Below are 24,742 nucleotides of genomic sequence, written 5' to 3'. Positions count from 1 at the left end.
CGGCGGGAAGTGTGCGATAACTCACTCACGCACGCACGCACGCGTATACGAAAATCGAACGCGTTATCCGCGCGGTATTTTCTGGAGAACGAGCACGGTAACAGTCACGTGTTTGTAATAGTGATGCGTTAGTCATCCTCCCGATATCGTCCCGGTGATACCGTGAATACTGGAAAGACGCTTATCCGAGAATGATACGTCGAAAAGGACGCGGTTCCGAGGCCCGATGATGTCGCACGGCAGATAATAAATGACAATACGCCGATGTTACGTGGAAATCATGCGACACGCAGCACCGTTTCGCGGAGATCAAGTCCGCCGCCGCGTAACGTCCCGTCCCGCTCGTCGCTTTCCACTCCGTCATCCTGACGCCCGACTCGTTAAACGCGATCTTTTTGTCACGCTCCGTTGTCCTGCGACGTACGCTCGTTTAATTGAAATAACGTTCTCGGTATATACACGTGGAAATCTGTCGCGGGGAGAGGCGGTATTTTTTACTTCACCGCCTCGCCGAGAGAGATACGGTCAACGGATATTGTCAGCAACTTTCTTTCTCCCCCGCTTTTTCATTTTTGTTTTTTTTTTCTTCTCTTTCTTTTTGTCACCGACGCAGCGTTATTTGCACCGGGACGCGTCCCGACGCCTACGCGTTAATTTAAAATACCACGGAAAAGGTCGTCACGCTATACAGCGAAATCGATAATTGACGAAACGCGTGCCACGGGGACACACACACACACAGGCACACGCGCGCGCACGAAGGAGAGCATAACCGGCGAATACCAGACACCCGGGCGAAGTTATTCCCGCGCGGCGTCGCGACGGATAATAATTGCGCGAGAAGACGCAGCGGCGAGCGAGAATGGAGGAATTCTTAGGATACTCGCCTTGTAAACTTGGCCGTATGTTCCATTGCCGACCACTTCTATCAGCTCGAAGATTCCAGCCGGTTCCTGAAAGCAACACGAAGCGGTTAGAGTAACGTGCTACGTGAGAGTATATCATCACGACAAACGATGTCGTGACAAACAAGTACGAGGTAAAAAAAAAGAAAGTAGTCTTGAATCAACGATAGATATTTTCGCATATAAGCAAGAATATTATATTCTTGGAAGATTTTTGGCCTTGAATTAAGTAAGCGAGGAATATGATCGATACAAGTTCAATCAAATCAAGACTAAAGATCTTCTGAGAAGGTTACAATATTTTTGCTTGTGCATGAGAATATCTATCATTGATTTTACTGATTCTTTTTCCGTGTGGGAAACATTCGTGCAAAACACTTGAGATTTGCGGTAAAACGTGTCGAAACTGTACGTTGTGTCATGCGCGTGTTACGTATAGTTTTGAAGTATCGGGAAACTCGCTTTTTCCAATTTTCCACGGATTTCTTCGGCTTCGGTCTTAAAAAGAGAAGAAGAAGGGAAAAATTCATTTTGAAAAACTCATCTCGTTGCGCTAGATTAAAACTTGCCACGTTTACTTTTTTTCGTAAAAACTATAAGAAACTATAAAGATATCCGAGGAAAAATGGGGGAAAACGATTTTTCCGAAACTTGGCGATCACACGTGATTTTATAGTAATTACGTAAATCGGTTCGCCGCAGTTTTTCCTTTCTTCATTTCGGTCACGACGATGTGGGAGATCGCGCTGCTTACCTCGCAACGACCCGCGCGCGTCGACGCGATTTAATTCACTTTCTCCGTCGAGTAAACACAATCACTCCGAGATCTTTCTCGTAAACAGAGATCACAAGCGAAGCAAGGTATAAAATGGCTAAAATCTCGGCGACAAATTCGAAACGCTACAACCCGGCTTCGAAATCTGGCAGTCGGCCATTTTATACTACACCGAACTAACGTGTGTGAAATTGGAGTCAGAGACATAAAAATCTGTAACAAGATGGAGCGTGATAATCCGGGGAAATGTCGCTAAATCGAACAAATCTCGGGAGAGAACCACCACGTTCGTTTACGTACGTTCATTGTTCACGTGCGAACCGAAGTTAGCTACCTTCAATATGGCCGATTACCCCATCTTTCCCCCTTTTCTCCTTCGATAATTCAAGCTTCGATTGTTTCGTTTAACCGAAAGGTTATCTTCGTGCATTCACCGTAAATACTGCAAATTTGTAATTCACGTCTTACGTGTATTATAGATTTTCAATGCCGACAGCGAATAATAGCGCGCGGCTGGACTATTCCGTGCTCTTCGTGAAGCTGCAATAATCGGTGTCGAAAAATAAAGCAGATAGTTCCGAGCCACTCCATGTTATTCACACATCCACGCACGACGATAAAGACGGCGAGAGGAGAGACACGAACGGATGATTCTACGTCCGACTATGACTAAGGAAATATTCAAAGTGACCTCGTCACGCGTGAAGTCCGCTGATACCTCATTGAAAACTGTCAACAACGCTCGTCGTGCGTTTATGCTCTTTTTCAGCTGGACTCTCTATTTTTTTTTTTTTACGCCGTACCCCGTAACTATGCCTCTCGCGTTCCGTTTCGCCGAGTCCCAAACATACAGGGTATATCTGAACTCCACCGACTCGGTCAAACTCACGGTATAGATTCTACGTGAAAAAAAAAAACAAGCGAAAAGGTCTTGGTAAACACATATGCCCTCGGACGCTCAGTTTCTGAGATACACAGCTGCCGCAATCTTAACTTTGAAAAACATATTTCACTCGTTAAATCGTCTCCTGCAAGTAACTAGACATACACACACACACACAGTTATAAAAATCATTCAAAATGCCTCCCTTATCAATGCACAATTGTGGCATCTGTGGAGTAGAAACGCGCGTTTTTTTTTTATTATTATTTTCTTGACGATTCTTCGACTGATATTCAGAAATATCAAAATTGATAGGTATTATCTTCGAAAACACGTAAAAAAGACCGTTATATGCGACATTTTTAATCCGCTTATCGCGATACATTTTCTCTCATCATTATTGCAATCTTCCGAAGGTTGTGTCTCAGAAACCAAGCTTTTGCCGATATATGTTTACCCAGACGACTTTGTCGCTTTATTCTTCAACCTGGAATCTGAACCTGGAAACCTCTGAATTTGTCAGTGAGTGCAGATAGGTCGGTAGGGTTCAGACCCTGCGTACCCGATTCGATCCAACTGGAAAAACGCGTGGAGAGCGCTGAACAGTATCGAATGGAGCTCCGTATGAATGCTGCGAATAGCGCATGAATGGCTCCGATGCGCCTCGCATTCACAGAGCGACCTCGTAACACACGAGACTCGCCGATTCTCGTCATTCTTTGGCAAAATACAACGGTGTCCGTGCGCCGACGAACGCACAAAACGGGCGGGACACGTCGCACGAATACCGCGTGGAAATCGACGCGCGTTCGAGCGTGACCGGGCACCGGACCCATTTTTTTTTGTGTACGTCGCGTGTACGAACGTGTCGCGATCGCGCGACGTAATAACGCGAAAAGATGATAGAGAGAGATAGAAAAAGAAAAGAGATGGAAGAAGGAAGAAACGTGAAGGAAAGCGCTTCCTTCCATTTTCCCCCGCCGTTATCACCATCGTCGTCGGTTTTCGCGAGGTTAATCACCACGTATAAGACGCGCGTGACAGGCACGACGCAGGCGGGTCCAGGCGGGTCCAGGCGAAAGCCGNCGGCGGCGCCGCGCAGCGCTGCGCCGACGCGCTGCACGCGCGCGATCGCTTCCGCTCGCGAGGCGTGTTCGCAGATGCGTGTAATTCGAGTGTATTTACATACCTTCAGAGCGTTCAGGTCAATGTCGTCGAGCGAGCAGTTGACGCTCGGTGCCAAATTATGCGCCATCTTGATACGCCACTCGCGCTCCCTCTCGCGTTGTCTCTCTTTCTGTCACTCTCTCTTTCTCTCTCCGGCAGTCTCGCTCGCTCCTCTCTCTCTCTCTCGCGTCCGCTGGAAAGCTCGCGGAGTACCGACACCGAACTCCGACGACCGAGTCCGCCGACTAGCGACCCTCGCTCGTTCGCTCGCTCTTGCTCTCTTTTCCCTCGACTGCCACCTCCTCTTCCCTGTCGCTCTCTCTCTCTCCCTCTCTTTCTCTCTCTCGCTCGGCCGTTCGTTCGCTCTCTATCCTCCTCCTTCCCTCGCGCTATCTTCTACGACTCGCTAGCTACGAGCCGGACAAAAATACAAGGGCGGAGAAAAGGGAAAAAAGTCGCGCGGCTCCTTCTCGTTGTTCACTCGTCGCACGCACCAACACACCGACGACGACGCGGACGTCGACTACGAGACGCGCCGGCGAGGCATCCACTGAGCCGCGAAACCGACCGACCGATCGACTACGCGTTCGCCGACTACTACTACACGACAAAACACTTGAGCGACCGCGGCGATGCGACGCGCGACGACGATCCGCAGGGAGGAGACACACGCGGAGCGGGCGCGGTGACGGCGCGGCACATGGCCGCGCGCGAACACACCTATTGAGAGAGTCGTCCAGCGCCGAGCCGAGGGAGATCCTCGAGAGTATGCCGGAGAAGCGCGGCCGTCTAGCGGTCAGACTCGCGAGCTGCGTCGCGCCTCCATCGTCACCTCTACGGGCTTTTTCCACGCGAACGCGAGAAGGGTGCGCCGAGTTGCGCGAGATAGCGCGTCGTCGTGTTCTCCCTCTCTCTCTTCCTCCCTCTCTCTCCTGGCCGAGAAGGGAGACGATGCCCGGACGCGCAGCGCCTAGCGCTGGATCACTGTACCGTCATAACGGATGCGGGAAGGAATCGCGAGCCGAGTCGAGACAAGCCGAGCTGAGCCGAGCCGAGCCCACACGCCACGACGTGTTCCCTATCCCGTCTCTCTTTCTCTCTCGCGCCGTCGACGAGACTGCACCGCGCGCGCACTGTGCACCACTACCACGGATCGCGCATGCCTCTTGCCCTTTCTTTCCCTCCTTCACTCTTTCTCTGTCATTACTTTAACACATTGCGGACCAGACATTTTATTGCTAACCGTACCCAGTGGCCGGGTATGTTTTTGCGTCAAATATTTTTTAATTAGTGATGATTTGTTGGTAGTTAAAAATCATTGTCACGTGAAATATTCATTTTCAACAACTTAAAAAATGAATGATTTTTAAATATTTTCATTAAGTAAAAATTTGTACAAACTAAAAATTTTTCAAAGTATGATATTTAGTAAAACATGTAACTAAGTGAAGTGGAACACTACAAAGCTTGCAAACGTAGCGAGTTTCACTTCTTTTTCCGTTGATTTTGCACACTTTGCAACGTTTTGTCGGAAATTTCTTGTTTTTTGAAGGCGGAAGTTGCACTGGGATGTGTTGTTGTATACTATCTGACAACTTTTGCGGATGATCTTTACGTGGAGTTCTTTTAGCAATATTTGAAGGGCCTGGTACACCTCTTTCTAAATCTGTCGACTCTGTTGTTTTTTCAGTACTAAGCCAATTTCTTGCCACCTCGAGAAGAAAATCTTTGTATCTTATATTACTTTGAGGATTCAGCGTTTGGTAAATTCGAAATGAATTAAAAAGACCACAGTTAATCAAATAAAGTACTACCTTTTTTGTCCACTTTACTGTTTTTCTGAGAATACTATTATAGGAAAGATATTGGTCAGCGAGGTCGACGCCCTTCATATTCATGTTGTATTGGTGGACACATACCGGCTTCTTTATTTCTTCTCCAGTATTCCTAGATTTCTTCCCTGTTCTGCAATATGAACTGTCATGAATGGTTGATACCATTCTCACTTCTCTTTTGTCCTTCCAAATTAAAAGTAGAATGTCACCATTTCTTCGGAAAGCTATTTCACCTTTTTTTAGACCACATGCCTCATCTTTTAGACATTGTGGTAAGCCTCTGTTTTGTCGAATTGTTCCACACATTCTGGTTTTATGTTCCAGCAATGTTTTCGCAATGGAGGTACTATTATAATAATTATCCTGATACACGTGGTGCCACAAATCAAGATATGGATCAAGTACAGATAAAATAGTTTCGTTCAGTTTTTTTTTCTCAGCAGTATAAATTTCAAAATTACAAATATATCCCGTATCACTTTCAGATAGAATTCTCACAAGTAAACCATATTTGACAATTTTTCCACGATTATATGTCCGAAAAACGAAACGCCCTCTCCATGGAATGACGCCCTCGTCTAACGACAACTGTTGCTTGGGTTTGTACACTGTATTGAATTTCTGCACCAGGTATTCAAGTACTGGTTGAATTTTAAAAAGTCTACTTGAAGACTGGTCCATCTTACTATTATCATTAAAGTGCCAAAATTTCCATATCTGTTCAAATCTATTTCGACTCATTGTTTGTGGAAAAACCGGAACTGTTAAAAGTGGATCTGTTGACCAATATTCTTTCCAATTCCCCTTTTGTGTACGTCCCATTAAAATTATAAGAGCTAAAAATGTTTTAAATTCTGTTGGACTGACAGGAGACCATTTCAAAGATTTGATAAGTTTACGTTGTTTTTTTGATGTTTGACTATAATATACGGACGACTGATAGCTAAACATTTCAAATAAATCATCACCCAGTATTAATTTTACTACCTCCGGGATACTATCTGGCTTTGGTGGCGGAACTGCAATGCCCCAATCACCTTCGAAGTCTTCCAAGCTCGGTTGAAAATCCTCGGTTGACCAATTATTACTATCCAAATTTACCGGTATAACTCTATCAGATAAGCTATTTCTTAAATGATCATTTATCTCGGACTCAGAATCGCTTGAAATTAACACCTTCCTTCTGGCCCGTATAACAATCTCACTGTCTGCACTTTCATCGCCATCAGAATTGCAATTATTCTCACTGTCTCTGTCACTATCCATTTTCCTTAAAACCCTTTCCCGTTTTTTTACAGGAATCATAACTTCAGTAGTATCTTGAAAGTCATCATCGTCCTCACAAATATTCATATTTTCGTCATCACTTGATATATCCGATAAACTGTCCGCAAATATTTCTGTAATATTGTTAATCGTTTTGTCGCTATCCATATTTCAGGGTTTCAAATAATTAATTCGCAATACAAATTACCAAAAACTGCCCTTGACTATCACGTAGCAACTGTGCGATATTTCGCCAACGGCCTCTAACGACGCAATATGAAAGACGAGATATCTCGTCACCGGCCCCTAACGACGAAATAGGAAAGACGAGATATCTCGTCATCCGTCCGCAATGTGTTAATACACTCTAAACTACCACTCGGCTCCCCTCGTTCGCCCCCACTCTTTCTCAGGCTCGCGTGCACTCGAGCCAACGACGTTCCGTCCACTGTTGCCTTCGGCCGTCTGCCCGTCTTTGTGTCCGCGCGTCGCACGACTGCACACCATTATCTGACGTCATTCGCTCTTGGGCTAAACCAAGATGGCGACGCGGCGATAGTGTTCAGTCGACCACCGCGCTCGCGACATCTAGCGTCCAGACTGCGCTCATACGTCGTTTGCGAGTGGATACACAATTGACGGTCGATAAATTCGGCGCTTACCGTATCTTCGTAGGAAAAGCTGTGTTACCCTTCGGTTTCTGTGACGATTTCTAAATCGATTTTATTCTGTTTACATATTCTGTGCGGAAGAGAATTCATTCAAAAGAAAATTCTTTCAAATAATTTTATATGAATTTGGTAGGTAATTCAATGACAGCTACCGCAGGATGAAACTCAGAATCGAATTCTTAAATTCTCAACTATTGACTCAATATTAGATTGCTATGCAACGAGAGATAAAGGGTTAAAATTAAATTACATTTGGCACTTTTTGTTTAACAGTAACATGGTGAGCTATTATAAATTACAATTATAAGATCTATCAGCGATTGTTACCTAAGGTGTCTACTCCAATCCGAAAAAAGTTCCTTGAGAATTCTCCGATCTCCCAAGCAATTTGCTAAAATTTTAGATAAAATGAAAATAATGTATCTTATAAATGAATATATATTTATCGTGCAGTCCTTAATATTTTCTATACATGTAAGTTTAAAAATATAATCTAATATAAATCATAAAATAAAATTAACAATCATTCGAGTTTAAATGATTAAATTTGAAAAATTGAAAGCAATTGTAAAGGCTCTAAAAAATAAATATTTTATATCGCATAAAATCTCAAAATTTTTTCAAAAGTAACAAAAAAATTTAACAAATAAGTTTAACAAGTTTAACAAAAAAATTATGCAATATATAACTAATGCAAAATACAACTTTTATAAGTCTATTGAAATAAATATCTGTCTTAAACAAAATTGCACTTAATCCAAATTCGTTGACTTCAATATCGAATATCGGATTAATCATCAAATCAATATGCTAAACATCAAAGCAATATAATTAAACATTTAAATTATATACGTAGATATAGAACAAAAGATAATCTATTATAAACATAAAAAAGTGTTAATATTTAAATAGGCTCGGCTCCCTCCGCTAGCCGTAATAGTTTTGTGACGTCATAGGCGAGAAATGATATGCAGTAAGTTTCTCGCGTTATATAACTTTATTTTTTAATTTTCCCTAGATAACAATGATTTCGTAATCTTGAGACCTGTAAAATATGCAGAAAGCTAAGATATCTGGCCAATGTCAAGTAAAATTGCAAATTACTTCTTGAAGAAACGGGTCATCTTTCAGTCATATTCATGTGGCCATGATAGCTGAGATGGCTGAAAAATGATCCGTTATTTCAAGAATTATTTTGCGATTCTACATGACACATCGGCCAGGTATTTCAGTTTTCTGCACATTTTTACAAGTTTCAAGGTCACGAAATCATTGTGTCTTCCAACGGAAAAAAAAATTAATAGAACTATATAACGCAAGGAATTTTATATATATTACTTCCCGCCTATGACGTCACAAAACCAATTTAGCTAACGGTGGGAGCCGAGCCTTAAACAAAAACTTAAAAACAACCTTAAATGTGCATATATATACAGAATATTAATAAGTTCGTGCCTACGATTTATATAGCACGTTATTCCTTATTATTTAAAATTAATTAAAAATCATATCCAAAGATCTTAAACTATTTTTTTCTATGATTCTTAATGGAAAAAATATTAAACAAAATTTTACTAACCAAACAATATTTGTCTACGGACAACGCGACAATCTGGCCTGCAGACAAATGTCTATTTAAAATTCCCCGATTTTCAATCAAATTCCCTGAGAATTCTCTGATATTTTCAGGCATAAGTTCCTTAAGAATTCCAAGTTTCCCAGGTAGTAGACACTTGCTATCGCACTAAGCTCGTCAATAACCATCGTAGATGAGAGCTAAATTTCACTATATATATTTTTTACATTATATATATATATATGTATATATATGTAGATGTAGATGTTTTTTTTTCAAGTTAAAGTTTTAATAATTTATTCAGCACAACGCCGCCAACTTCCGAACGGTACTTAAATCACGCAGCAGCATCTGCACTGTTTGTTTGAGACGCGACTGAGCGTTTGGACTTGGAACAAGTTCTTCCACATCCATCGCTTCCAGAGCTAACATGGAACAAAATGTACAATAAATATCCTAACAAACCTTAGACATACGATATTCCTATTTAATGCCTTTTTGATTGCATTACCACAAACTTGCGCATCTATTGACTGCAATCTCGACTCAATGTGACACTGGAAATGTTCGATGTGTTCCAACAATCTCATTCGACACTCAGATGGATCGATTGGCGCTTCAGGTTCCGGTATGAAAGGTTGTAAAGGTGTGGCGATTTCGTTCTCGACATTAACCATACCAGATTCTTGTTGAGCGTTATTAATGAGCGAGCTCGAACTCAGATTTTCAGACACTGAGTTATCGATCATGCTTTTTTCAGTTAGCAAACCTACACAATTAAATTGAAAAAGTAACAGAGAATTTTTTTGCTATCTCTTTGCTAACTCTTGATCGTTAAACACCTATATTCTCCATGTTAATCCTAGATATACACACTGGGTCCCCGGGACCTCGACGCAACTTTACTAAATCAAGATTTCTTCGTGTTTCTAGACTTTTCTTTCTTTTTAATCCGTACATCTCGGAGCTCCATAAATCTATCGACTTTTATAAATTATGGGCCTGTTCCTTAATCGATTCTCTATCGATTGAAAAAAAAAACAAATAAAGTACGTAGAGTAAGAAAAGAAGTGTGTATATCTAGAGTTAAAGCTCCTTCGCTGCAATTGTCTTGGTTGATGGCATCAGACGCGAGAAAACATACCCACAATTCTTGCGAAATATGTCGAAGTAAATACGTCCATAAAATGATGCTTATACTCGATCGAGCATATTTTTAAGATCTTCCGAAAACACTTTTTTTGCCTTAAGGCTCGGTTCTCTCGGACAGCCGTATCAATTTTATGACGTCATAGGCCAGATATAACATGTAGTAAGTTTTTTGCGCATTTAGATTTGTTTTTTAGTTTTCGCTGAGAGACATAGTTTCGTAAGCTTGAAACCTGTAAAAAATGTAGCAAACTGAGGTGGTCTGTCCGATGTGTCACGTAGAATCTTAAAATAATCCTTGAAATAACGGATCATTTTTCAACCATACTCAGACGGCCGTAATATTATTTTGTGATTCCGCGATTCCATATCGGGCAGATACCTCAGTTTGCCGCATATTTTACATGTTTTAAGATTATGAAACCATTTTTTCAGAGAAAACTGAAAAATAAAGCTATATACCGCGAAAAAAACTTACTGCACGTTATTTAACTAACTGCACGTTAAAGTAGAAGGAAGGTTTTCGAAATATTTTATAAGTATACTCAATCGATTATAATCATTATTTTCAATCAATTCAGATTTTTGTATTCGCAAGAGAATTTTAGGCATACGTTTACTCATTTGCGATGTCATTAATCAAGAAGGCTGCGGTGAAAAAACAGAAGTTTCGATAACGTACCAATATTCTCTGTTTTAATATCTGCATCAATGCTCCTTTGTTTCACGTCGGAATTGCTACTCGTTAACGTGTCCAAAAGTATATGACTATCCTTTGAATTGATTAAACTTTCCCTTTTACCGGTGACTCTGGATTCGTCGGAATGTGTGCTGTCTTCTTCCAATATTTTCATCAATTCCGAGTCCGAGGCGATCGACTTTTCGTCTTGATCATCTTTCAGAGACAATTTAGTTTCTATCTTTGGCTCAATACGTCGCAAACTCTCAGAACCTATGTCGATAGAATCCGCACCTAATTTCGTTATTTCCATTATTGGTATCGGTTCGATGTCTACCTTTGGTATATCCGTCTTCTCCCAATTTTTAGCCCAAAGATACAGTTTGGGATGATCCTTCTGTCTATATATACATTGAGAAATTATTTGCCACCATATAGGTAAGTGTTTCTCCGAAAGCGTTTGTGTATAACACTTACTGAGCTACATTGATCTTCACACGCAGGCTATGAAGAATTTGCTGAATTTGCAGGAGCGCACCGACCAAGTCGTAAGACCGTTTCAACATCGCGGTCCTTTGGTTTATCATATACTGATCGCGAGTGCGATTAGGTAAACTACAAAAGTCCAAGAACCGATTAAACATTGTATATTCTTAATAAATTACAAATTATATACATAAATTACATAAAGTTTCTGAATTAATAAATTACCTTGGTAATTTTCCTTCCTTGATCCAGTCTTGATCGTGAAAGTACTTTTTCGATGGCCTTTGACGATACGGATGTTGACATATGTAACAGATATATTTTTCGGGAACGTCTTTCTCCCTTTCGATCGCATTGCAGTGACCGTGTTGCCAGCAGAGACAGAGATCGCACTGTATCATCAGACCGTCCTCTTCCATAAAACCACACGTGCAGTTTATTATTTCCTCTCTCCGAAGTTGTTCCACTTTTACCATCTCACCGTTGATCATCATCATCACTCCTTCGCTTTCTAATAAGTCAATAAAGGTTCATGTTGAAAAAAAAATTATCCGGCAGACATCTCGTATAAGTATATATCGATGAGATTGTGGTGACAGATATTCGTTAACTAGGTGTGAGTACTTTCCGTGAGTATACAAAGTATAGCATATAAACGCAAGGAAAATAAGTGTTATCTGCATATAAAATTAGGAGGCAAAGTCAATAAAAAGATAAAAAAAATCAACCATGTACCTTCTGCATCATTATTAATATCAGTTTTGATAGTATCCCCTTTTAAGGGATCGCCTTTTTCAATGCGAGAATCATTTAGTTGACCTGAAGAGAACAAGAACAGAAATAATACAAAGTATTGCATAATACAATAAAGTATTTCAAGTATATTTGATTATTATGAAACATATTACTTAAAGAAAAATCCATTTATCAAGCTGTGTTGAATTTGAAAAAAAAGAAATGCATCTGAACCAAAACAGTTGCACACTAAGAATGTATGTGTGCACGACGAAATCGTTCGCACTTACTATTTTGACTATTTTCATCGCTCTTGGAGTCGGATTTTCTACGGCTATATCTGTACATGAGTGCCGTCGGCCCCTCAACATCCAAAGCGCTATCATCTAAGTCACCGAAACTATCGATGAGATCTGACATGCCTATGCAGTAACACACAGAGCATATTATATTGCACTTAATCTAGCTACAAATTAGTAGAACAATAGAATAGTTATATCAAAAGAGTCAGGATTTTCGTTTTAAGGCAATATCTTCTCGAGACTTTTTTAACACACTCAGACTATAGGCTCAGTTATGCAAGTCGTAAACCATTGACTTATGCCGGAACCGTAAAAGAAAAAAAAAAAAAGAAAAAAAAACAATCACAGTCGAATTATAGAAGAATAATTGATTGTGATTCATCAATTTCTTATGGTCCCGGTATAAAGTAACAGTTTACGACTGCATAAATGGGCCTTAAGTGTTAGTCTCTTGATGAATATGAAAGAGATTCTTACCATGTCGTTTCTTTCCTTTGGCCGATAAGTGCATGTTATACTCGGATTGCCTCTTCTTCGAACCTTTCGTACGTTCGACGTGCATCATCTCATCCACAGGTTTCGCCCTGTCGATTTTCTGCGACTCCGACGTTGCGGGTGGCCTCACAGGTAACAAAGTTTTAATGCCAACTTGTGTTTTCTCTTCCTTGACTTTCATGTCGAATAATGTGGTAGGAGACATAGCGCCGGTATTCTCCCTTTTCTTCTCGACGTCGTCGTCTACCTCCATGCTGTGAATGGATATCGGAGACATCGTTTCGATCTTCATATCGTCCTTCTGCAAGTCATTGCACTTTTCCGACTGATCCATTTCCTCTTCCAATTCCGGTATCAATGGAACTGATACCGAAGGAGATGCGGGCTGCACGGTGTTCAATACTGGCTGCAATAAATTGCTGGATGAAGGCTTGTCCGGGAGAGATCTCTTCTTTCCGAGTTTGTTAATCTTCTCTAGGAAAGGCGTCGACTTTTTCGGGATAATGTCTTCTATAGATTCTCCAATTGTTCTTGCGTAAGCCAAATCTTCAACTTTTGGTGTAGACCCCAAAAACTTGGAGTATTCTGGATGATAGTGTTTGATGTGCATTTGCAATAAATTTTCCTTTCGGAAATTCTTATTGCATCCCTCCTTGGGACACTTGTAAGCGCTATCTTCCATTTCCACACGAAGTCCACCGATGAAAACGGCTGTTTTAAAATGTCATTCAAATATTCGTAAGGTGCCTTTGTGCTTTTATTACGCAGATATATAAAAAAAGAACCAATAATTAAATTTTACATGATTACATAAAAATATATATCTTTAGATACTTACAATAGTTCACTTCTGATGAATTAGTATAATGTAAAAGAGACATAATGAACGATTAAAATGTGATGAGGATTCAAGATATAGTGTCATACAGAAAACTTACCGCCATCCGCAGCAGATGTAGTAGGCGTCGAAACAACAGGCGGAGTATCGAGAGAACTCGCAGTAATCACTGTACTTTCAGGTGTGGATAACGCTTTCGTTTTGGGCAACAAGGTTTTGATCTTCTTCGGTGCCTCCGGTGTGACCTCCTGCTTGACGCGATGCGCGTTGTTCCGTTTCTTACGATGTATGCAGAAATCAAATTTTTCAGGGTCGAAATCCAACTGTCCTTGGTTTTCCATAAATATTCGGATGTCGTTCCTAGATCGGAATTTCTTCCCCGTCTGCTTGCTTTACGACAGAAACGTAATTATTAACGAATTGTATGTAGTTGTTCAGTCATAATTTAAAACAAAATATCATTGTATCTTACTGTATGAACAGCACATCCCATTTCCCTGCTGATGTACCAGCTTTCCTTTGCGTAAAGTGCTTTTCCCAACCGGGTGGCAATCTCTTGTCCGATATGATTATAGATCGACGTGGTCCTAAAAATAAAAAATTAAACTCTAACATCAATTCTTAATATTACATAAAAAAAGAAAATGTAAGAAATCATAAAAAAGCAAAAGGAAACGAAAGTAAAAAGATAATGTGCTTAATATTGAACTAATAACTATAATTAAATACAGTTGACGTTATAAGAACTTACCATCGTTACCATCTACAATATAAGATTCTGTTCCTTGTGGTTCTCCGTCAATCCATTCAGGACCAACGTCTTCTTCATGATCCGTATCAATTTTGGGCAATTCCTTCTTGCTTTTCTTTGAGTATGATTTGATCTTCGCAAAATTGGTGTCAAATCCTTTCAACAAATTTGTGTCGGGTTCGAAACAAGGACCGTACATTGTACCGTCCAGCTCGATCTTAGGTTCTATGATGCTTTCTGTGCTCTCCTTAACAACAGTTTCCACTTTCTTTGGTGTTTTGTCAGTATCAGTTTTTATACGCTTCCTAGAGTTAGTATGAAATAACTCCATAATTGTATGTTTCCGTTTTTTGTCTCTTCTTTCCTGTTTGCTGCCAATATATCCATCCAGTTCATTCAATTGCTGCATTCAAATGGAACAAAGCAAATAATTTATAATAATAACATTAGCAAACAGAATGATATCTTATGTGACATATATGTAAGTATCCCAGTTTAAAAATTCTACTTGCAACAGCTTGTTCTAAGTTTTCACTATAATATCAATCTTTGTGGTTTGCTGAGATAACATTTGAGGAGTAATGCAAAGTAATACTAAATACAAGAAGAAAAAAAGTATCGTTCAATTCTACAAACTCAGATAAAATTTTCTTACTTGCAGTTACAGGGAAATAACAACATAACCTCAACCTACGTATCCGTACCTTAGTCGGAGTTGCAGCGATTTTGGTCATTTTCGACGACTTGACGACCTTCCCGTATCCATCATCGAACAATACATCGTATCTATCTGCGAAGAAGATTCACTTGGATGTACTTTTGAGGTGCTTCAGCCCCATCAAGATAAAAAAGTTAGGCATATATATAACCCTCTCTCCTTAGGTGTAAACGTCAAACAGTTATCTACGAACGCAGTCCGTCTCTTTCCCGCTTCCAGTTAAGGTTAGGTCCTTACCATTAGTCAAGACCGCATTCACTTTGGCTGGATATTTCCTACCGTCCGCCCACGTGGCGAGTATCCTTTCTCCCACTGAAAACTCCCTCACTTTTGTTTCCCTGGAGGTGCGAAATCTACGCATTATGCGCGGGTCGAATGTATTATTATTAGAATTAAATGAAAACGTGAAAACCTCAAGAGAAATGTCTCAAGATGTGTCTCACTTTTTTTGTTTAAATAACATCGACTCGTAGTTCGTTTGTCAATCGCGACGCACAAAAATACACTGAGCCGAATTTGAAAAAAAAATTGGTCCAGCGATGTTCCGGTGAAAAAATTATTCTAACGTGACTTTACATATATATGTATATGTATATAATAGTAGATATATTTTAATGAAAATAATTGATAAAATAAACATCGCTCACTCCTGTAAATTCTCATATACGTGAAAGTTGAATGTGTGCAATTAATACCGCGGAACTCAAAAAAATTTACAGAGAAAACTTCTTGTAACTTTTTATCTATAACAATAATTTATACTTTTATTTTTACTATATATTTATGCACAACACAAAAGTAAGATTCAATATATGTACCAAAAACCGAGAATCTTTTTATTTGGATTCCATCATTTGAAGTATTCAGCGGTGGACCAATATTTACTCTCTCATCTTCACTGATGTAATAAGCACAGGGTCTTAGGTAATCTTCACACTTAATGAAGATTCAAGATCACTCTCTTGTTAATCGGGTTGGATTAAAGAAATACTACAATATCATGAGTCTTTCTACCACTACGCAGGTATTGTAATTTTTCGTCTATTCACTAACACAATTTTCACTTACGGAGATGGTGGGATCCAAGTTTGTTCGCTTTAAAGAAAGATATAAAACAGTTTTATCAAGATAAAATCTTTAATTCTGGGAGCAACGTAGAGCAACGTAGCAATGTAGCAAGGTAGTGATGTAGCGATGTAGCAATTCAAGTAGCCTAAGTACTAATCACTGATATGTCATGATATTTCTGATAATTAGAACGCTCACTTACTTTGGCAGAGATTGTAATTCACGAAGCCTGGAACTATCCATTGGTATCCATTCGTCGTACCTCGAACTCCATTTATCAAAATGTACTAGAACTTCCCTTTCATCCCAGTCAGCTTCCACCACTTTTGCACAATACCTGCAAGTATGGATCAATATATTTGACTCTATCCCAACAATATAGTTCAACTTTCAAATGTACAGTTTTCTCCATGTATAATTCACACTTAAAAGTTTCATATCACATAACTCGTCACACGTGCTTTATAAAATTGTGTTAAAATTACTTTCAACAATACTTGCCACTTCTCACTAAAGTCTTTAGCTTCCAATTTGGCACCGGGATAAAACTTTAATCCGTCTCTACTTAAAACTTTTGGTTTTATTTCCTCCACTTTATCGAACTCCTTGTCATCGGATAATTTAATGTCCTTCAATTCATCCTTTATCGTTAGATCTTTGGCGACAGTTTTCATTGTTCCTGGCTCGACGATACCAAGCTGCACGGCTACCGTGTTCACTTTACTATCTGAATTTTCCACCGACTTTTCTTTCACCGTTGTCACAGTTTCTTCCTTCGGGGTCGTCATTTTGTACGCGGCGTCTACCAATTCCACGTTATCCAGAGGATTCAAGGAATCTGCGGAAGATTCAGGCCTGGAATAACAAGGCTCACCGCAACTGTCAGATTTAGGCGTCCTCGCTTCGGACAATGACGGTGAGATAGAATGTTCCAGATTCAGTATCTCTGAGTTGATCAGGTCCAGGTCTTCCTGTGCATATGATGTCGAAGATTTCACTGACATAATCACAGGATCTGAAAAGAAGGAAAACAATCATCATTAGTTCGGCTGACACATGCGTGACGTTTAAATACAATCCTTATTCACAACTTATCACATATATCGTGTATCAAACTCGCGAAAATACAATAAAATTCATCAACCACGTCTTAAATAAAATCGCAACATCCGAAATATCCTCCGTTCGGTGTGTACAAGAAGCGAGCTCTCAATTCCGGTGACTTACGATGCTGGAAGTCGGCGAAGAAAAATACAGATCATGCGTAAATATGTAAAGTAAACCGAGGAAAGGTCGCGCACACCCGACGGGAAGAACGGAGCGGCACTTTGCCGCGCTGCGGCTCGCGCCGCTCTTATCGGCGAACAATCGACTGTCACGGCAGCGCGAACGTCGCTGACCGTTCGGCACATTCTCGCGAGCATCTGTCAGCACCGCCGGCGACAACCACATCGTCGTAGACGCGTTCTCGTGGAAAAAATGACGCGCGCACGCACAGGCATGACCGGCGCGCGGTGCGCCATGACACGACTCGACGAAGCCGGAGTACGCTACGGAGGGAGGGAGCGAGGGAGGAGGACGCAGCGGGAATACATTGGAGCGGCGAAAGAGAGAGAGAGAGAGAGACAGGGAGAGAAGAAGGGGACAGAGGCAAGGGAACGGAAAGGAAGACAGCGTGAGGCAAGAGAGAGGAGGTGCAGGAGGAGGGAGAGAAGGAGCAAAGCGAAGAAGAAAGAGGATACGCGAGGGGCGACTACGTTGCGCTCCACGCCTGTGACAACGTCCATTTCCCTCTCGCGGCACGAGGTGGTCGGTTGATCGTCGGTGCGCGCGCGATCGCCCTGGTAGACGTACCTGGATGATTGTCATAGTCGGCGAAGACGGTGGGTACGCTGCCACGCTTCAGCAGGAACTTGTGGCCCCGCGCGGCGGCTTCGTAATCGGCGCGTTTGAAATGCCGATGGCAGACTACCTGGCCCGGCGTCGGCTTGAAGCTCGCCTCGAATCCGCCGCTGGCCAACCACCTGTCCCTCAACGCGGCGTCCTTGGGGAACTTGTGAAGCGGCAGTCCTTTGGCGCGCGCCTCCCGCACGTCCGCCTCGCAGCTACGCACGCAGCATTTGCGCGCCATTCCCATCGCCCCCGCGGCCGCCGCGGTTACAGCGGCAGGCGCTCTTCTCCTCCCCTCGGCACGCGAGCGCGGTATACGCCGCCGCTGCTTCATTTACAAAACCGGCGCGCTACATAGCCAGCGTGATGTTGACGAAAACGGTGCGCGGATAACTCACGCCGAGCGCGGAAACGGACGCGGCACGAGGATGCCTCTCTCTCTCTCTCTCTCTCTCCACGAAGCTGATCACGCACGTCGTCGTCTCGTGCGGAGCCGAGGCGCTCTTCCGCTGCCGTCCCTCGCGAAACTCGAACCGTTTTCTCTCTCTTTCTTTCTTTTTCTCTCTCTCTCGCTCTCTCTCTCTCTCTCGTCCCGCGTACCAACTGTATCCACGTACAACTCCGCGCGACTATCGACTGCGACTCTCGCAGTGCGCGGTCTGCCGCCGCGGAAGCACTACCGCACCACCACGAAGGACCTGACCTCTCGGCTACGCGCGCGACACTGATCAACCGATCGATAGGGCAGCGTCGAGATTCCACCGAATTTCGGCTGGATGTATTTGTCGCCGCCGCTGCTGCCGCCGTCGACGCCGCTGCCGCTGACTCGATCGATACGGCGCCAGTATCGCCGCGGCATCGATAAGAAGGCTCGCTCCTCGGCTGCGCTCTAGCCTGCGCCCGGGGCTCGGATCTTGAATCATTCGTAACTATTCGTATACGTTGCGAGTGATATCCAATGAGCGTGCTGCTTCTACGGAATAGCTGTACGCTCATTGGATGTCACTAGTTCGCAAGTTACGTATACGAATAGTTACGAATGATTCAAGAATCGAGTTCCTAGTACGTAAGAGCTTCATGTGTTTCGATGAATATGTAAATTTCTCGAACTGGTGCAGCCAGTTCAGCTAGAAGGAACAGACCATATACGTCATATGAACACGCTTGTGCGCTCGCCCATCTATGTTGTTAATTGGTTTGTTCTTTTTAGCTGAAGCGACAGCGCACTAGTTCAAGAAATGTACGCACATTGAAGCCACGGACTTCTACATATTACTAGATCGCTAACTCCCTTACATACTATATAAAAAATTGGACCCCGAAAAGTATTTATTGCATACTACTTGTTGAGTAGGGAAGAAGAGGAGTGGTAGATAAATGTAATATGGCCGATGTCTATAACCAATCAGACATGAATGTCATCCTACTTGTTAATGATTCTGTATATATTTTTCGGAGCCATGTACTTCGTAGGAGTTAGCGGTCTAATAGTATATAGAAGTCTGCGATTCAAGCGTGAGAATCTCAAACGTATGCTTCAATGTAAATAATGTATGTAAATTTTTTTAATTAATGCAGCCAGTTCAGCTAAAAATAACAGGCCAAATGACTAATGTAAAATAATTAAATCGGTAGGCGTTTTTTTCCCCCTCTCTTATGCTAATATTTATTTCCACGGTTGGGTAAATTAACTTTTTTTTGAAGTTAAAAATTAATGGCTTGTATAATTAACTTAGTTGCGTTAAGAGTAATTTGAACAAAAACTAATGAAAAGTTTAGTTAAAATTTTTAAAGTTAAAATTTAATTATATATATATATATATATAGTTTCGCATAATTAACTTTAAACTTAACTTACCCAACTTTACCCATTTCTACGCAACTTAACTGCCTATATTGTTTAAATATGGTAAAGTTTATTTAATAACATCACAGATACAATAATTATGTACATAATTGTCTGAGAAAGCGCCAGCTGTGTTCTGACTGTACACTTCTTGCCTACCCCACTTGTCAACACTGTAAGCACTGATGAAGTCAACTAAGTTTCGGAAAAAGGTGCTTTGTTTCGTTTAAGGGCGGATATTCGACGACTTCGCGACGAGGATGTGATCTTCCCCGTTTCCGAGTTTCGAAATCGTAATTATACGTAGTCTAAAATCACCATCAGTTCTGTCCAGACACGCCCGCGCGCTTACTTCGAACTGAAAATTTGGCTAATCACCCCTCTCCTCCTCTTTCTTCCTCTTCTTCTCGTTCTTTTCTTCATTCTCAACGGCGATCCGCGGCCGTCTCGCCGCGTCTCCAAGGTGTGTATGCGTGTGTATGTATTATAGGTTGTCTTCGGACGAGGACAACTTGTCGAATACGTAAAGTTTTAGTTGAGCGTCGTGCCTCTGCGGCGGCGCGGCGGAATCGGGCTTCGCCATCTGCTGCGAGGCACATGGAGGATCTATCGTACGGGGTAACAGAGTGCGATTGAGCTCGGGCATCGAGGCAGTCGGGTCCTTCAAAGGTAACGTCACCTCTCTCAAAGAGTCCGTAGGTGAAGGAGGAAGCACCACTTTTTCGGGAGCATTTTGAATAAATATTACTCTGAAACAAACACCGAGAGTGAGATCATTTTGAGACGAGTCAAATAGCACAACTTACACCCACAATATCCAAAGAAAGAGAGAAAGAAAGAAAAAGAGGAAGAGAGACTTTTGTTTTCTAAGTAACAAGAACAATCGCCATTGTGGTAAAACACACCGCACGCAGCGTGCCTGTGTCGCATTTAGCGCACCTATTAAACGCTCGCCACTTCCTGCACAATGTAATGTACGCTTTGCATTGAATGTACATAAAAACTAATCCGCCGGTGGAGCCGATCACGACGACTATCAGTTTCGTCCAGAAGGACCAGTCGACGAAGCCGCGTCGAGCCTCCTCCACCGAACGCTCGACCAGCACGTACAACGACCACGCCACGCAGAGCGCGGCGACGGCGTGAAAAGCGACGGCGCACCATAACTTTCTCACCTCCAGCGCGGACATCTCCAGCTTCTCCCACTGCAAGTGCCATCGTACACCGTTTATTCGCGTTTACTCGGGAGTACGATGAAAAAATTAGGCAACACTCGGCAATCTCTCCGTTCTCAAAAGAGTTTTCTGCTTTTTTTTTTTTTCCAAGGGACCAAGAGGAATAAGTTACCTCGCAAAACGGCTTTGTCTTGGCATGCATAATGAACGTGAACTTGCATAATTCACAAGCGCGCGTATCCGAAGCCTTTATCCATTGCTGAAGACACGCCTGATGTACGTAGCGCAAGCTGCCGCTGCAATAACAAGGTGCCAACAAAGGGGCACCTTCCTCGCCTTCGCAATGACAAATCCTGTTTACACAAACAGATACACATACTTTTTCATATTGAAACATATATTGCGAACGCACTTCGGTTCGCTTTGCGAACGACTTGTATGTAAATAAGCGATACATATATATTACCTGCAAATATCATGGTTACTTGAGGACAATGTGCTTACTGATGAGTGACAATGGTCTGGTATAATGGTGACTACCGTGGCGTAACCCGATTCCTAAAATAACCATATTTTTATGAACTATGAGAAACGATAAGTTTAATCATCAGTGTCGTTACCTCTTACATAATTTATGCTCTCTTATAACATTGTCACAATATATATATATATATATATATATATATTTTTTTTTTTTCATTGTATAAAGATTCTTTTTTCTTTCATCCTTCTGTTTTCTTTCTCGTTTGCGGATTAAACAAACGTTTCTATAAATGTACTTGTCTCTATAAACGTACAACTGCTCTAAAGGAAATTCTTCCCATATAATAAATAAATAATAATAATAATAATAACACAGTAACAACTGTCAAAATAACATGCTATAACAATGACTGTTAAAAAAATACAATGGTTAAATAATTCACCGACATAATTGGTCTAAATTTAGGAATTTAACACTAAAGACCAATAATTATTGAGGCTCACTGATTGCTTGTGTTTTCTGAACGCAGCCAATTACAACAAAGATAAGATGTATCATAACATTGAACCGTAAAGATTTCACAATGCTGTTTTCACAACTGAGCTACAGCTGTGGTTTTACTCAAGAAACACAGTGTGTACTTCCAAATTTCACAAAGGAATTGAAGATAATCATATTGTTATTTATCTCAATCTCTCACCCGTGGTGTCCATTCTGGTAAGCCTTCCCCGCCAGCAGGGCTAGTGTTACTGGAAGGTCCAAGTGACAGAGGTGGTTGCCAGTCAGGCGGATTGACATTGATCTGATGAACCGGCATCACTCTCTAACCTCGGCGAACATACAATCACTAATGAGTAAGTTTGATTAAACACATCTTGGATGTCGGATCATCGTCCCCCCAATAGCGTCCTCAATGCCAATTGGGATAATCGTGTAACTCCGAATTCGAATCTTACGAGCGTTATTCAGCACTTAGTATCAAAATATATACAGCCTGAAATCATACACAAACGCTGTGTTTATAAATAGACGTATACAGATCTATTGTGTTCGCACGTATATGTACACTTGGAGGCTGGTGTATATCATCCCAACTTCTTTAGATAATTATGTAATAATGTGCAAACTTCTGTTTGCAACAGCGATATTCATGCAAATATATATATATATGTATATATATATATATATATATATATATATATATATATATATATATATGTGCGTATGCAGATACACGTAATATTTCTTTTACTATTTGGTACACCTGTCAAATACACCGAGATTTTCAGCGTTTGCTCAATGAATGAATTATTAGCCGATCAGGACGATTTGTGATGACATACGAGCTCGAAGTAGGGAATTAAACTCGATCATGTGGAAAACGTATCCGCGCGACACGTAACAGCGACGACACCTCGAGAGAGTCGGGTTAAAAATACCACCGATAATGAGCAGTTTCTCTCCGCGAAGAGTTGCCTCCGCGACTCATGTAAATCGAGCGATATTAAACAAATCGCTTCTGTAAACAAGTACGAGAGCGCCGAGCAGTGATAACGACTGGCACACACTGCGTCGTATTCTGCGATCCGTACCGTCTGTCAACTGATCGTCACACAGTCGCGATTCGCTTTGTGCGATGCGAATTTAGCGAGGCTGCGAGAGAAAGAAAACAAAGCACACCGACGTTGTCATCGTCGTCGCGTCGTCGTCATCGTCCGTCGTCCATCGTCGACGTTGTCACACATACGTGTTCTTACTTTTGTGTTCTCACTCGCGCGCGTCCCTTCGTCGCAGGACAAAGTCGGCAAACGTTGTACGAGACCGCCGGTCGACGGAACGTCGCTCCCGGGAGCGTTTAATTATTACTTATCGTGGAAAAAGCGGGCTCGTATCACCATTTTGACACTCCGTCCTGAGTCAATGACACACACGGCATAGCTCAACATTCGGGTCTTCTCGATGCGCGAGATCGCACGAGCGCTTTACTCGCTCGTCCCGGCACACGTAACGTTCGCACGATACCGTTCACCACGAGGACACGCCGTGACACTCGCCTCGGAACGCGAAACAACAAAACCAACGGTAGCCTTCATCGCAGCGCACTGTCCTTCCTTCCTCCGTAACAGGCTGTGTGTGTCATTTTTCTGCTACGCCGCCATAACGTAAACGTAGGCGTGTCCTGGACGCCCTCGGCAAATCGGAAGTGTGAAACGGCTCGCTTACCAACGCGGTAAGCGTCCGATGGCCAATCAACGTGCCGGTATGTGTCTATTATTTCGGTGAAAGCAGCACTGCCATTGGCTGCCCCGCTGCTCGAACCGTGTTCTATCGTCGCGTCGCCTGTTGGCGAAAGCCACAAGCCCGATCGAAGCGATTCGTCGGATAATCTTGCTGATAACAACGCGCGGAATTTCGAATCTCGAACTCGGTACCTGAGGAGACAAAGCCTCTTGGATCATTTGCGTTGAACATGAGATTCATTCGCAGGTTTTCCTTATGATATATCGTATATTTGCAGAGATTAAATACATTTTCTGTACGTAAATGCGAATAAAATTTGAAAACTTAAGGAATCTGAGGGGAAATTTAAAAATAAATCTTATGTTATAAGTTTAATCTTATCTTCTGCTTCTCCGCTAAAAGCTCTAATTGCCACAATTGTCACAAATTTTAATGTAAAAAGATAATCTTTCAATAAACACACGAATATTAATGAATGTGTTTTATACTAAGAGGCATTCCATAAATATATAATAGGAAATGTTGTTTATTTTATTGACATATTATTGACATTTTATTGGCATAAGTTAAATCTGAATTTAATGCCATACATCATTTGTAAAATTGTATTTTCATTTACACATATATATTGCGTTTATACAAGATTAGTTAAAGAAACATGTATCTGTGGTAAATTTTTTATCTTGTCTGTGACTTAACAAGAGGAGGAAATTTTTGTTCATTGAAATCATAAACAATATTCACATACATTTATATATACATACATATATATATATATATATATATATATAGCTATAATATTTAACT

At 41.6% G+C, this 24,742-nt stretch overlaps 4 protein-coding genes across 36 annotated transcripts in view; all 4 read right to left on the bottom strand.

Annotated features, from left to right (window-relative positions):
• The window catches only part of LOC106746747 (serine/threonine-protein kinase mig-15), a 40,755-nt gene extending 33,444 nt beyond the window's left edge, over positions 1-7,311 (bottom strand). For 10 of the 18 annotated variants that reach the window (XM_014623696.1, XM_014623703.1, XM_014623707.1 and 7 more), the window contains exons 1-3: positions 7,040-7,311; positions 3,753-4,936; positions 888-953 (exon numbers count right to left, since the gene is read on the bottom strand). In XM_014623696.1, the coding sequence (XP_014479182.1) occupies positions 888-953; positions 3,753-3,818 (132 nt within the window). In that variant the 5' untranslated portion in view covers positions 3,819-4,936; positions 7,040-7,311. Of the gene's footprint in view, positions 1-887; positions 954-3,752; positions 4,937-5,649; positions 5,674-6,552; positions 6,620-7,039 lie in introns of those variants that run through there. The other 8 variants (XM_014623711.1, XM_014623712.1, XM_014623714.1 and 5 more) reach the window with 6 other exon arrangements.
• LOC106746748 (piggyBac transposable element-derived protein 4-like) lies at positions 5,085-7,046 on the bottom strand. 2 transcript variants are annotated; one of them, XM_014623716.1, is made up of 2 exons: positions 5,545-7,046; positions 5,085-5,442 (listed from the first exon to the last, which is right to left on the bottom strand). In XM_014623716.1, exons 1-2 carry the CDS (start codon positions 6,997-6,999, stop codon positions 5,131-5,133), a joined length of 1,767 nt encoding a protein of 588 aa, XP_014479202.1. In that variant the 5' UTR covers positions 7,000-7,046; the 3' UTR covers positions 5,085-5,130. The 2 variants fall into 2 exon arrangements, with proteins under 2 accessions (XP_014479202.1, XP_014479203.1); XM_014623717.1 differs by lacking the exon at positions 5,085-5,442 and having other exon boundaries at positions 5,643-5,695; positions 5,799-7,046.
• Positions 7,312-7,710: 399 nt separating the features above from the next.
• On the bottom strand, positions 7,711-18,911 carry LOC106746825. Of its 8 annotated transcripts, XR_001374619.1 has the most exons (19): positions 18,154-18,911; positions 16,801-17,314; positions 16,502-16,636; positions 16,300-16,326; positions 15,469-15,584; positions 15,218-15,303; positions 14,514-14,916; positions 14,235-14,349; positions 13,863-14,152; positions 13,763-13,774; positions 12,907-13,635; positions 12,418-12,549; positions 12,128-12,211; positions 11,618-11,903; positions 11,384-11,521; positions 10,910-11,307; positions 9,590-9,847; positions 9,082-9,503; positions 7,711-7,893 (listed from the first exon to the last, which is right to left on the bottom strand). XR_001374619.1 is itself a non-coding variant. In XM_014623888.1 (18 exons), the coding sequence occupies exons 1-18, from the start codon at positions 18,521-18,523 to the stop codon at positions 9,379-9,381; spliced, it is 4,218 nt and encodes a 1,405-aa protein (XP_014479374.1). In that variant the 5' UTR covers positions 18,524-18,911; the 3' UTR covers positions 8,216-9,378. The 8 variants fall into 8 exon arrangements, 7 of the variants coding, with proteins under 7 accessions (XP_014479374.1, XP_014479376.1, XP_014479380.1 ...); XM_014623888.1 differs by lacking the exon at positions 7,711-7,893 and having other exon boundaries at positions 8,216-9,503; XM_014623890.1 differs by lacking the exon at positions 7,711-7,893 and having other exon boundaries at positions 8,216-9,503; positions 15,469-15,569.
• A 1,174-nt stretch (positions 18,912-20,085) lies between these two features.
• On the bottom strand, positions 20,086-23,855 carry LOC106746861 (E3 ubiquitin-protein ligase MARCH8). Of its 8 annotated transcripts, none has more exons than XM_014623961.1 (6): positions 23,749-23,855; positions 22,395-22,517; positions 21,677-21,768; positions 21,383-21,563; positions 20,975-21,240; positions 20,086-20,784 (listed from the first exon to the last, which is right to left on the bottom strand). In XM_014623961.1, the coding sequence occupies exons 1-6, from the start codon at positions 23,785-23,787 to the stop codon at positions 20,520-20,522; spliced, it is 966 nt and encodes a 321-aa protein (XP_014479447.1). In that variant the 5' UTR covers positions 23,788-23,855; the 3' UTR covers positions 20,086-20,519. The 8 variants fall into 8 exon arrangements, with proteins under 8 accessions (XP_014479447.1, XP_014479451.1, XP_014479448.1 ...); XM_014623965.1 differs by having other exon boundaries at positions 23,442-23,839; XM_014623962.1 differs by having other exon boundaries at positions 22,395-22,688; positions 23,452-23,839.
• Between the last annotated feature and the right edge of the window lie 887 nt (positions 23,856-24,742).

Source organism: Dinoponera quadriceps, unplaced genomic scaffold (genome assembly GCF_001313825.1).
Source record: "Dinoponera quadriceps isolate SergipeBrazil2010 unplaced genomic scaffold, ASM131382v1 scaffold1565, whole genome shotgun sequence".
Lineage (NCBI taxonomy): Eukaryota > Metazoa > Arthropoda > Insecta > Hymenoptera > Formicidae > Dinoponera > Dinoponera quadriceps.
The sequence above is the reverse complement of the archived record's forward strand: the minus strand, read 5'-3'. Positions and strand labels throughout refer to the sequence as shown.